The 13,919-nt window shown below is 40.9% G+C and overlaps 1 protein-coding gene across 2 annotated transcripts in view; it reads left to right on the top strand.

The window, feature by feature from the left end:
- C1QL2 (complement C1q like 2) overlaps window positions 1-6,916 on the top strand; it is a 9,549-nt gene extending 2,633 nt beyond the window's left edge. For both annotated transcript variants that reach the window (XM_058165359.1, XM_058165358.1), the window contains one exon: window positions 6,736-6,916. In XM_058165359.1, the coding sequence (XP_058021342.1) occupies window positions 6,736-6,915 (180 nt within the window). In that variant the 3' untranslated portion in view covers window position 6,916. The remainder of the gene's footprint in view (window positions 1-6,735) is intronic.
- The last annotated feature ends 7,003 nt before the right edge of the window (window positions 6,917-13,919 follow it).

Raw genomic sequence — 13,919 nt, 5'->3', positions numbered from 1 at the left:
CTTTTAGATTTGTGAATTTAGAGAAAAAGATTGTTCCCTGTTTGCACCTAACTGAGGCACAAACACACCCTGGCAAACATCTTTTATCCCCCTGAAGTATTCTGCAGTCACTGCCTTCATCTTGTCTGTAGCCCAATGATGAATCAGGCTTAACCAAATCGATGATGAAGTACTTTTTCCCCCATTGCAAACACTGTCCAAGGATAGGAGCAAGATATGCAAAATCTGTAAGGCTTTGTCACACTTTACCTTGGAGAGAAGTCAGAGACATTAATAGAGGATGGGAACTGACAACAGAAACCCTGAAGCTGATGTCATTTCTGCTGATTCAAGACTGGAAGGAAAACAGTTGAACTCATCAGTGGAGAAAGTCATTTAGGCTCTTTCATAGAGACTTTTGCTCGTTCAGGTCTTACCTCTAAGTTAGGGATGGAGGCATACTCACATCAGGGAAGGAAAAAATCCTTTAGCAGAGAATCCTTTCTACCAAAATGTGGCACTTAAGACTTAGGGATGTTTGATCAATGAATGTTTATGGTTTAATATCCATGTCATGCATGCAAAAACAAGCAAGAGAGCAGGATTGGGGAGGGGCGGATTGGAAGGGAGGTGAGATATTTCGTGATTCCACCCGAGATACAATTTTTTATCTAACAGGCAGTTATATATCCAGTTAAGAATCAGCAAAGTCTGGAGCAGATGTTACATTTGCTCCCCAAATATATCCATTCATTAATGGATGTATCTTATTCTAGTAGTAACATTTAGAAGTAATATAGTAATGTAAACATAGTAATATTTAGGATTCCTGAAAAGATCACTATGATTATAAGATGTCTATGGCTCTACTGTGCCATGTCCCTAGTTGTGAGAAAAATCACATATTGGGATGTTGGCAAATCCCTATTTGTTTAATATTCTGCCTTTTCTCTTGTAATTCAAGGCAACTTATAGTACACAGGTTTCTCCATTTTACTTCCATTACAGCAACCCTGTGAGAGAGAGCGTGATGGATGGCTCATTTATTACTATTTGTAGAAGAGTGCAGGTGAATAATGTGTGGAGAGACAGGCTGATGCTGTGGCTTTTATTTTGTACAATAATTAAAACTAAAGATACAAACTGAAAAACTAAAAGAAAAAAAGAAAAATTAGGAAGTGCAGGAAAAAAAAAAGAAAAAAAATAGAATTAAAAGAAAAAATAAGAATATATAGTGAAGAAAAGAAATATATAAAGAAACGATTCCCCCCTTCATCACACCCCCTTTTAACAACTTACCACCTTCTCTTAAAATACCACAAATTATCTCTTCTCCAATATCTCATAAACAAACCCTTAAAGCCTTTTTGTTCAGTTCTGATGTCAGTAAAAGACCATTAAAGAGTACCAGAGAGACCAACATATCTATTTTAACCTTGATCAAATAAACCAACTATAATTTCTTCCTTTTAATTTTAATGAACATAATATTTAATAACTTCAAATAATATCCTTGAATTTGATTTCTTTTAATTTATACATCTTTATACATCTCATAAAATTATTTAAAAATTTAACAAGTCTTTTTGGCAAATCCAAAAAGGAAAAGTTATCCTTTTGGTTTATTATTTGTATATCTCTCTTTTAATTACTATGCTACTAGTCTGTTTCATTTGCTTATCCTGTGTAGTAACTTTTCATATATTTCTTATAGTCTGTCATTTTTAAATCCACCTTCAAAATTAGTTCTTCCATATCATCTTCCATTATAATTTATCTATAGTGGCAGACATTCTTAAAATGAACTTTTTGTTCTATTGTTCACAAATATCCTCCAATGTTAAATTACTTTGCTTTGCTGGGCATTAGTAAATCAAATTTAAGTGTTCTTTTCCTTTAAATATAATCAGTTCCAACCTTCAATGTCCATTCTTTTGTGTGTTTGTGTTAGAATTAAAAAAAAACAGCATTTTCTCATGGGAAGGATTAGAATAGTATAGAATAGAATAAGAGAGTTGGAAGGGACCTTGGAGGTCTTCTAGTCCAACCCCCTGCCCAGGCAGGAAACCCTACACCACTTCAGAAAAATGGTTATCCAACATTTTCTAAAAAACTTCCAGTGTTGGAGCATTTACAACTTCTGGAGGCAAGTTGTTCCACTGATTAATTGTTCTAACTGTCAGGAAATTTCTCCTTAGTTCTAAGTTGCATCTCTCCTTGATTAGTTTCTATCCATTGCTTTTTGTTCCACCCTTAGGTGCTTTGGAGAATAGTTTGACTCCCTCTTCTTTGTGGCAGCCCTTGAAATATTGGAACACTGCTATCAGGTCACCCCAGTCCTTCTTTTCATAAGACTAGACATACCCAGTTCCAGCAACTGTTTATATGTTCTATCTCTGAGTCCACCAATCATCTTTGTTGCTCTTCTCTGCACTCTGCACTCTGCATTCACCTAATATTATAAAAATTTGTTGTTACAAAGATTCCTAATATCTGAAAAACAATTAATAATCAATTTCCAAAAGTGATTAGAAAGGAAATATGTAACCCAGGGTCCTTTAAGGCTCTGACCACAATTTGGGTGGAGATGGTGTTCTCTTGTCTCCAAGAACTCTAAACCCATTGGAGACATCTGTCAGAATAAAAGAATAACAGAGTTGGAACAGACCTTGGAGGTCTTCTAGTTCAACCCTTGCTCAAGCAGGAAACCCTACATTTCAGACAAATAGTTGTCCAATGTGTTCTTAAAAACCCACAACTTCTTAAGAACTTATTGACCATCAATTGTGTTGTAAATGTTGTACCTTGATGAAGGTATCTTTTCTTTTATGTACACTGGTGTGGGGCTTTGGGCAAAGGCTGGAGGGAAGTGTTGCTGGTGGCGAAGAGCCGGAGGACCTTATTTCACTGGGACTGCATCATGGCCTGGAACTGGCTGACCATCTCAGCCCGCTGAGCCTCCAGGCGCCAGTACCTGGCCTTGCAGTACTGCAGTCTTTCTCTGCTTGGAAAGCCTATGCTCCTAGCCCTCAGTGAGGTGCTTCTGCTGAGCCTCCTTCTCGGTCAGATCCAATTTGAACTGAGCCAGCTGTTTTGCCAACTCTTTCTCATGGCGGCTGCTTAGCTCCAACAACTGCTTCCTGTTGGGGCCCTAAGGAGCCCGGGCAGGCAGGGGAGGAGTGGGTAGGAGGGGAGGGGCGAGTAGAGGCCAGCGAGGTGCCCTTCAATGTGAGTGACATCAAGTTGATCATGCCCACCCAGTCACATGACCACCTAGCCATACCCACCCAGCTGGTCATTAAGCAGATCATATTAGTGGTCCAAGGGATTTAAAATTATGAATTTAGTGATCCCTGAGGTCCGAACATTTTTAATATTAGAGTTTCTATGTGGTTAAAAATTAATTTCTGGATTTGTGTGTTGATGGCCACAAGCTTTGTAATGGGGTTACAGTGAAATCAGGGTGGATACAGATATCAATAAATATTAACCATCATGCCCATATAGTACAAATAGTATGAGAGCAATATACCTCTCCACTGTAGTTGCTAAGGTTATGAACAAAGAATAAAAATATTGTTGCACTAATTGAACTGTCTCTGACATCACAGCTCTGCTAATGTCATCATAATATTCTCTGTTTTAAAATAAGACATTATCTCTTAGTCATGGGAGACCCTAAAAATGCTGATTGTAACAGTTTTAGTGCTTCTTGATGAACTTTACCAATCTGACTGTTATTGTCATAAGATTTCTTTCTCCCATGGCCACTATCTTCTCCTTTTGTGTAGTATAATATCCTGGATTATTATTTGTAAGATTTTGATATGGAGTGTGTTTGTATGTGTGTGTGTTGTATGTATGTATACACAGTTTAGACACACAGAATACACACGTTTATGCATGATTGTACGCATGTTTCTTTGACCCAAAAATGGCAAAATGCCATCATCTTGTTTTTTTAACTCCCAAATCCTTTCAGTATAGAGGATGAGGAAAAAAGATATTCCCACTGTTTTCAGTCATGTCCTACAAACCTCTACACCTGTAGTTTATTCTATGGCTTTACCTGTTTTGGTGGCAGGTTCCTACAAATTCTTTTCCAGTACCATGGATAGCTCCCTAAAGCCCACGGGGTAGGGAGTATGTGTAGATTATGGTGTAACAATAAATAAAACTCATCCTCAAACTCTCAGGCTCAGGTTTGTGCATACACTGTTTGTGTATTGCCTGGAGCCAAAAGGAAAATCCCTGCTGTATTCATCTAATAAATTACAGTTGTTTCTGACCATGATTTAGCAGACAGTAATTAGTAGAGTCAGTTTGGGACAGTGGTTAAAGACATGAGAAACTTGGAGATTGGGTGTTCTAGTCAGTTTTAGCCCTAGGAAGAAGGCAAGAATTTCCAAAAATGTCAAAACAACAAGAAGATAGATCTGTCCAGGCAGTTGCTAGAAATCAAGGCACATATTTTTCCTTCTCTCTCTCTCTCTCCCCCACCCCTCTCACACACAGAGTGTTAGATAACAAAGAGTCCTATATAGATGTGGTTAGCCCCTACAGAAATGTGACTCCTCTGGAGATTATTATGTGAATCCATTCAGATACTTGCTGTGACACTTTTATGATAGCTTCTTTTAGCATTAGGAAGACTAGATTAGATTAGGTTTTGCAGGATGATGGAAATTAGGGGGTGCAGATTGCATTAATTTTGGGGGAGGAAAGATAATTCATCACCTAATGGCTTGGGGCATTGATCAGTTGTGGTGGGTGGGTACTTGTGTGCACTCGGGGAGGTGTAGAGAATGAAATTTGGGGGACTGAAAAGTAATGATGAAGCTGGTTATAAAGGAAGGAGGAGAATAAAAGGCACAAGAGAGAAGATCAAGAAAAAGCAATTGGATGTGGAGTCCAACAATTGATTTCATGCACAATTAAGCTGGTTATAGAAAAGGCTAAAAAGATAAGTACTTTCACCCTATTACTGCTACAATGGTATTGGATTTTTGCATAATTGTAAAAGAAATGTAACAGTTTAAACTAAAGAAGCAAAAGGTTAACTAAGGAATTGCCCTGGAATTAGCAAAACAAAGCAAAACAAAACACATCTGTCTCTAACTTTGCTCCGAGGAGTGAAAGCTACAACTAATTTGTGCATAAAGGTATATAAAAGTGGGGTATCATCTTTTGCATTATGATGATTTCTCAAAAATAGGATGATTGGATAAAGCAGCAAGAAACCTTTAAAATAAACCTTACACAATACCTCTTCAAAGTAAGTAATGTTTAATTAGGAAATGAACTGAATGGATTGAACGTATGAGGGAAGGAAGGAAAAAGTCAAAACAGCCAGGATGGGTTGCAAAAGGACAAGTGAAAAAATTTCTTCTCTGAGAAGAGGTTAAACTGTATGTCTTCTACTGTCACATTCAGTGTTCTTTTTCAGAAGGCTGATTAAGAGACAAAAAAGAATATGTATGCATGATGGAGATGATTATTAATAGGAATGAACAAGGAGCAAAACCTAAGAAACAGTTGGCTGGAAGATAAAAAGGAGTCAAAAGCGGGGGTGGGTGGGGGGGAGGCTACGATGGAGATGAAATAGATGTGAGCAGGAGACAAAGGTAGAGATTAATATCAAAGGAGGAGCAGTTTAAAGCAATCTGATGCAAATGGGTAGCTCTGGAACTTTGTCTTTTCAACTTAGGAACCATTTTGGGGGGGTCTTGTTCAAACACTTTAGGCTTTGTTTGAGCATCCTTTAAATTTGATATGCTAGAACATATCACTGGCTTACTGATCATTGGCAACTGGAGAAAAGAACCCCTGGGTTTACTTAACAGGACTTGCATATAAGGAGTGATGGCATCTCTAAGAGCCCATGGCAAGATAAACATGCCATGGATGCCTAGAGCTCTTCCAATACATATTATAAAATATTAGACTCTATCTTTCACCAGGCTTAAATCTAGGAAACCAGCTTGGAATAATATACCACAGTCTTACAATCTAGATGGAAAAATGGTGATTAAGATGTTTCCATACTCCCACACCATTTTAAGGGTGTTCATCCCGAAGTGCACCGCTAAATGTCTATGGAGATTCTCAGTCGTCCAGGTCATGCTTTTCCCAAAGGTGCTTTTTCAAGAGGCAACTGGACTTTCTGGAGCTGAAGAAAGTTTCTGGATGAGAAGTGAAATGTCTTCAAAGAAAAACCAGGAAGTCCAGTTGCCTCTTGAAAAAGCATCTTTGGGTGATTAAGATGGGCGACTTTCAATAACCACAACCAAACAGATCACACAAATCCAACAAAACCACTTTTTGAGGAATGCAGTCTCCGCAAAAAACATGGAGCCAGCTGAACAGAATCAGGACAGGACATGTCAGAAAGGCAAAGCCCTTTAAGGGGGGAATGGCTGAGAGCCTGCAATGCCACTGCGGTGCAGCGGAAGAAGCTACAACACCTATAGTTCAAGAATGTCCCCTCAGGAAATTTCAAGACACCTGGGAGGATCTCACCACAGCCATACCAGAAGCAGTTAGATGGTTAGGTCCCTTAGATATCAAATCCTAACATCGATCCCATTGCAATTCTATGGGTCCGTGTTATGGTGATTTTATTGTGGTTTTACTATAACTAAAAACCCTGGTGGCAGGGAAAAGAGGGGGGTGGGTGAGCTGTGCAATGATGGTTTGGGGGATTTACAGGACAGAGATCTGAACCCCTCTTCCTTCTTGGCCTGTTGTGCTTTGCAGGTGCGTGCCAGTGCCATTGCTCAGGATGCGGACCAGAATTATGACTACGCCAGCAACAGTGTAGTGCTCCACCTGGACTCGGGAGACGAAGTCTACGTCAAACTGGACGGAGGCAAAGCCCACGGAGGCAACAACAATAAATACAGCACTTTCTCTGGCTTTCTTTTGTATCCTGATTGACAGCCAGGCATCCAAGCTACGGTCCATTGCCTTGTCCCCGCCATGCCTTCTTTTGGGGGTCTGCTCTTCAGGTCATATCACATTGCAAGCTGTATTGTACCTTGATTGCCATTTGAAAGAGAGACAGTGACATCCTTCTAGCCACTGGTGTGTGTTTCTCTGTATTCTGTTGCTCACTAAAAGAGATGAGACGAGTCGGTCAGAAAGGATTCATAGGCTAATCGGCACCATGGATTGGTGCACTTATGGAACATAGATTTAAAACGTGTGCATAGAATCTCACAGTCATGAGAAGAGCAGTCTAGCATCAACAAACCCCTGGTTGTTAAGCTTATTTATATCTGGTCCTTCGATCCAGGTAGAGAGTCTGAGAAGCACCTTTGCCAATGCCCATTCAGTCACGAAAACGTATAACCCCCCCCCTTATAAGTGAGTAGCCTTGCTTCAAAATCAGTGCTGGGATTCAACAATATCTGATTTTTGCTGATGGATTAAATTGTAAAAATAGCACCGCACAGAAACCGGAGTGTCTGGGCCATCAGCATGTCAAGAAGTTTCAAACGTAGCTCTCCAAATTCACCAGAAGCCTAACATTACTCCTACTGGAAAGGTTTCAGTGATTAAGCCTCCAGCTTTACAGCAAATGCTTTGCTATCATAACCTGGTCTTCTCTGATTAAACAAGAGGCTCAGAAGCTATTGACCTCTGAACCCCACCCCCTTTAATCATTGCGTATTGCAGTCATCTGCTTGAAACCAATCTAGCACATTAGGTACGTTTGAAAGAATCCAAGGCAAAAATCATGATAGGCAAAGTAGGAAAAGGGGGTGAATCCTTGCACTTTATTATTTTTCTTTATTACTTGGAGAATAGGAGAGAATTCCTGTTTCTAGACTGCTTTGTATATAGGGAATGTGAGCATAATCACTTTGGTTTTATATATGTATGAACATGTATGTGTATATATGTTTATATATGTTTATATATATATAAACATAACATATATTATGTTTATGTTTATGTTTATATATTATTTATATCATCCACCCATGTGCAATGCAAATCTTGTGTGGGTGATGACGTTAACAACGTTTAATCTTCTGTCTCTACGTGAATGAAGGATAAAAAAAAAAGGAAATCTCATATTAAATTATCTTTTTTGAGAAGGGTTTTGTTCTGTTTCCCTTCCCCCAATACTCCCAGCAAAGAGTCCGTCAGAGGCCTTCCTTTTTTCCTTTTATTTACATAGATACATGTCCTGGCCACGTCTACCCACGGGCCTGCCAAGTTTCTGGAGATAACGAGGAAATTATAGATAAGGCCAGAATTACTCACGAATATATTCTTCCCTCCATTGAAACAGTTAGCTCGCGCCAATTCATTAGCTCGCGCCAACTCATTACTTTGTCCAAGACAAAAAACCAGGAAGTCCCGCCTCCTATTTATAGTCTCTGCAGATGTCACTGCATGACAATTATGACTTGGCTTTGTCCCAACTCTTCCGCTGCTGCGCACGGCGATCACGTCTACGTAATCTTGCATCACTCCAAAACTGTTCTTGGGGCGTTGCCAAATCAGAAGGAGGCTCCATGGAATCAGGCTGTGCCGGCCCCTCCTCCTCCCTTTGAGTGGGTGCCAGGGAGGGAAAGGGCTCAAGAGAAGCAGGGCTGGCCAGGTCTTCTCCCTCACTTTCTGAATCATCCGAGTCCGGGAGTCCGGGTCCAGGAACCTGGGTCACAACAGGTTTTCTGCTGTGTTCCTATAGTGGGGTTGTAGAAGGGAAAGAGGAACGGCTGGGAGAAGGAGAATGAGGTCCCTTAATTTTATATAGCAGAGCTACCCAACCCTTGGTCCCTAGAGTGGCACCATCCGCGGCATCCGCGGCATGCCAGAAATCGGGCCATGCAAACAAGCAAAGCCACATCCGCAGGATGCAGGCCACCTCACGGAAAAACCACAGAACCAGTCCCGATGCCCAAAAGGTTGGGGGCCACTGGTATACTGTATAGCAGTGATGGCTAACCTTTTTGCCATTGCGTGCCAGGAGGACGGTGGTGGGGTGGGGGTCATGCGTCCATTATTCTATGCACATCCCCTGTGCACACGACACCCGCCCCCCCGCGATGGCCCAGTAGGCCCCATTTTTCTCTCTCATCTGGCTTCAGAGCCTTTCTAGGAGTCTGGGTGGTGGTGGTGGTGCAAAAACAGCTTTCCCCACCCCCAGAGGTCCTCCGGAGGCCGAAAACGGCCTGTTTGCCAACTTCCGGTGGGACCGGAAGGCCAGTTTTTTTGCTGTTTTCCAGGGCCTCTCTAGGAGTCTGAGGAGGCTGAAAACAGCCTTCCCCACATCCCGGAAGTCCTCCAGATGCCTAAAATGGCCCATTTGCCAACTTCCGGTGGGACTGGAAGTTGACAGATAAGCTGTTTTTGGCCTCTGGAAGACCTCCGGGGCAGAGGTCAGTTTCTCCCCCACCAGACTCTGGAGAGGCTGTGGAGCCAGTGAGAGAGAAAAACAGGCCTCCCCCACCTCCGAGGCCTCCGGAGGCAGGAAACAGCCTGTTCCCTATTTCATGTGGGCCCAGAAGACCTGAAAATCAGCTGGCTGGCACGCCGGGGCTGAGCTCATGTGCCCACTGATATGGCTAGCTGTGCCACCTGTGGCGCGCATGCCATAGGTTCGCCATCACGGCTGTATAATATACATATTTGGTAGTGTGACTCAAAGTATCAAAGAGTTGTTTTACTTCAGTGGTGTTTGGGGTAAAGGGCGCCATCGGAAGTTGCTTCATGAAGCGGTGTGGCCAATTCTTCTACAAAGCCAAGTAAAAGTGTTGCATTCTTTGCCTCACTTCACATTGTTTCTGTGAGCTGCGTCTGCTCGTCAAGCTACAAACAAGGTCTGACTTGAAATAGAAAAGAGTAGTACAGTACAGCTAATCCTTGACCATAATTGAACCCCAAATTTAGATTGCTAAGTGAATCAGTTGCTAAGTGAGTGTTCTTCCCAGTTTACAACCTTTCTTGCCACAGTTGTTACTTGGTTGTTAAAGGAATCTGACTTTGCTTGTCAAAAGGTCGTAGAAGGTGATTCCATGACCCCGGGACACTGCAACCATGATAAATACTTGCCTGTTGCCAAGCATCTGAGTTTTGACCATGTGCCCAAGGGGATGCTGCAATGGTCGTAAGTGTGAAAAACAGTCATAAGCCACACAGCCATTGTAACTAAATGAGCTGTTGTAAGTCAAGGACTACCCTGTAGTGGTAATTTTAGGTCATTTTAACTGGCATTAAATAACTGCATTATTTCCCTTAGTAAACTGGTTGCATTTCAGAATCCTCCATCCGATTCTGCTGAGGAGGACCTTAAACATCAGGCCCACCCATGCTCTCCTAGCAGATCTTAATTTACTGATTTATAAGCCCACCCAACTCATAATGATTCTTTAGTCATGCACACAATAAAAGCACACACACTACAGTAAAAAAAGAGCGAGCAGTTAATAATCTCAAAACCAACATAGCCAACTCATTCGTATAATTTCCTTAGAAGGCTCATACTTCTCTCTCCCATCACCTGGAGAAAGAGTCAGGACTTCAGGGCCCCTTTAAAGGACAGCAGGGGCAGGATACTCTAACTTTTTTGTGGTTGGAGAATAAATTCTAGAGGTCAGGCAGCAGTGAAATCCAGCTGGATCTATCCGGTTCACACGAACCGGTAGCACCTGTGGCGGAAGGCTCCACCCACCCGCAGGGACATCATTACGTCCCATTTTTAACCCACTGTGCATGTGCAGAAGAGGCGCTCCCATTCCTGAACTGGTAGTGAAGGTAAGTGGATTTCACTGCTGAGGGCAGGTATTACAACAGAGAAGGGATACGTCCTTAGTTCCATCAGTTTGCACTGTTTTAAAGATGGGGCAGGGGCAAGCGCAGTGGTGAAATGCAGCCGGATCTATCCGGCTCTGGTGAAGCAGTAGCACCGGCAGCGGGAGGCTCCGCCCACCCTCCTGGATGTCATCACATCCTGTTTTTGATGCTCTGCACATGCGCAGAAGGTCCTGCACATGTGCAGAGGTGTCCGAAGGTGGCACAAGCACTCCCATTTGTGAACTGGTAGCAAAGGTAAGTGGATTTTACCCCTGGGCAGGGGCCACTCTGTTGGTAATGCTATCAAGGCCGTGTCTCCAAAGTCTTGGGGACTTTGGGATCAGGATGGAAAGGATTAAACTCAGCCCTGACAAAACCAAGTGGTTATGTGCTTCTAATTCTTCTGGACTTGGTGCCATTCCTTATGTACATTTTAATTAAATCTGTACTATTGCAATGCACTCTGTACGATACTGCCCTTAAAGGCCACTCAGAAGCTAAATCCATTGAACAATGGTATTCCTAGTGTTTTCTTGCACTATATGCAAAAATGTTATATTTATATATAAATATATATGAGACATTTATTGGGACACAGCAGCAGTTGTATTTTTTTTTTTGGCTCCATAGTAGCTTTGTGAAGTGGATAAGGGTAAAGGGAAATAAAAGACCCAACATGCAGGAGAAAAACCATGTTTGAATGGAGATTAGTACTTGGTTTCCTGGACCCTACTTCAGCCTACCACAAAGTAGCATTGTGTAACTGTACTAGTTACAATTTGCATCACTTCCTAACTATTTGTGGATGGTCCAACACAAGTGGCTTTAACCTTCTGAATCTATGTGTGGCTTAGGGTGTATTATGAACACGAGTTGTTTGGTTAATTATGGTTTCGTATAATTAATTACCTTAGAAAACAGATTCATTTCTCACCTAGGGTGTGTTACAAGAGCAGAGCTGCTGATCTTAACTTTCTTTTGGGGATTTTCCTTACTTGATTTAGTTTTTAACATTTTATCTCAGCATTCTTCCAAGCTTTCCATTTCCTAGTGAAAATGAAAGATAAAGTGGTTTTGTTTCCTTTTTTCATTAGCTAAGGAAGAGAATCAATTCCGTTCTTGACCAAAGCTCTGCTTATACTTAATATTAGCTCCATTTTTTTCACTGTGCCTGTTCAACTTTCATGTATTCGTTACTACAGTCTGAATGTATATGTAAATGTATAAATATATGGAATAATGTCCTTAAAGGATCTAGAACAAGGGTAGGTAATCTGATTTTTATATCTCATCAGGTTGGCATTCACTCTTAGCAATCACATAACAAATACCCTTTCCTCAACCTGGTTCTTCAGTTCTTTCAAGAGTACCCATTGCTTCTACAAATTACACCCATCCACCTTGTTGTTAGTCATCTTTTCCTCTTTCCTTCTACTTTCCTTCAACCATGGTGGTGCAGTGGTTTTAGAATGCAGTATTGCAGGCTTACTCTGCCTTCCACTGCAGGAGTTTGAACCTTGACTGGCTCAAGGTTGACTCAGCCTTCCTTTCTTCTAAGGCCAGTAAAATAAGGACCCAGATTGTTGGGGGCAATATGCTGACTCTCTAAACCACTTAAAGAGGGCTGTAAAAGCACTAAGAAGTGGTATACAAGTCTAAGTGCTATTGCTATTACCAGACTAATGGATTTCTCGAGAGAGTTAATATTTCTGTAGTGTGATCAAACTATGATAAATTGAACCTGATTGCTTGTCCCTTGAGTGAGATTGCTGAATTGATATGTTGATTGATTTTTATATATTTATTCTGTTTAAGGTAATGTATTCATTTTTATTGTCACGATAAACCCCAGCTTAGAAAATTTTCAGTTTTTCTACATTTCAACATCTTGTTTTATTTCTTTCCAACATTTATTGTAATTGTTTTGAAATTGTCTGATAAAGTCCTATGTATTCCATTAGATTTTTTTATTATCTCATAGGCCATCTCTTTTAGTCACCAAATCTTCTTTTTCAGAAGTTAGTACCCTAATTTGTTGTGTATTTCTTGATGGCTTACTATATTCTTTTACAGTACAAGTGATAGTTGGTCCTAAAAGGCAACAACATCCTTGACAATTACCTTGTAAGTGGTTGTAGCTGTTATTATTAGTTGGCTTTCTTATATTTAATATTCGCTCCATTTTTCATTGCTGGACCTTGTAAATCATCTACATTTTCAGCAATCACTGTAATATCATCAGCATAGTGCAGGTTATTGATGTTTTACCTACAGTTTTAAAATCACATTCTTAAAGTCCAACTTTCCTCCATTTATACTAAGCAGATACATTGAATTCCTTTGCTGATCTGCAGTCAGTCTGCTTTGCCATGTTCCGTCTGGACAGTGGCTTCATAACTTATATCTAAGGTTTGCCTGAGGACAGTGAGATGTTCTAGGATTCTCATTTTCCCAAGGACATTCCACAGTTTGAAATGATTGACACAGTGAAAGTCCTTCCCATATCAGTGAAGCGCTTATTGACTTCTTGGGGTTTATAGCAATAGCATTTAGACTTATATACTGCTTTACAGTGCTTTACAGCCCCATATAAGTGGTTTACAGAGTCAGCATATTGCCCCCAACAATCTGGGTCCTCATTTTACCCACCTCGGAAGGATGGAAATCTGAGTCAACCTTGAGCCTGATGAGATTTGACCTGCCGAACTGCAGCCAGCAGTCAGCAGAAGTAGCCTGCAGTACTACACTTTAACCACTGCACCACCACGGCTCATCATTATTATTCTTTCTCAATTATCCAGCATGGATCAGCAATAATATAACTTTTGCCTTCCCCTTTTCTAAAGCCCAGATGGAAGATCTGGTATCTTCCTCTCCATGCAGGGCTCTAATCTATATTGGATAATCCTAAGCATTATTTTTTTAGCATGTGAAATTAAAACAATATATTGTATAATCTTTTGCGTATTCTGATAAGTCTCCTTTTTGGGGGCATGAATATTAAGTTGATTCCCTCCCCCACTCTTGACTATCATGCCATTCTTCAGATTTATTGACACAGTTTGGTTAGAAACTCCACAGATTCCTTTTGCCCTATTTCTATAAATATATCCCATTAAATTCTGTAGTCATCT

Source organism: Ahaetulla prasina, chromosome 1 (assembly GCF_028640845.1).
Source record: "Ahaetulla prasina isolate Xishuangbanna chromosome 1, ASM2864084v1, whole genome shotgun sequence".
Classification (NCBI taxonomy): Eukaryota; Metazoa; Chordata; class Lepidosauria; order Squamata; family Colubridae; genus Ahaetulla; species Ahaetulla prasina.
The sequence above is the reverse complement of the archived record's forward strand: the minus strand, read 5'-3'. Positions and strand labels throughout refer to the sequence as shown.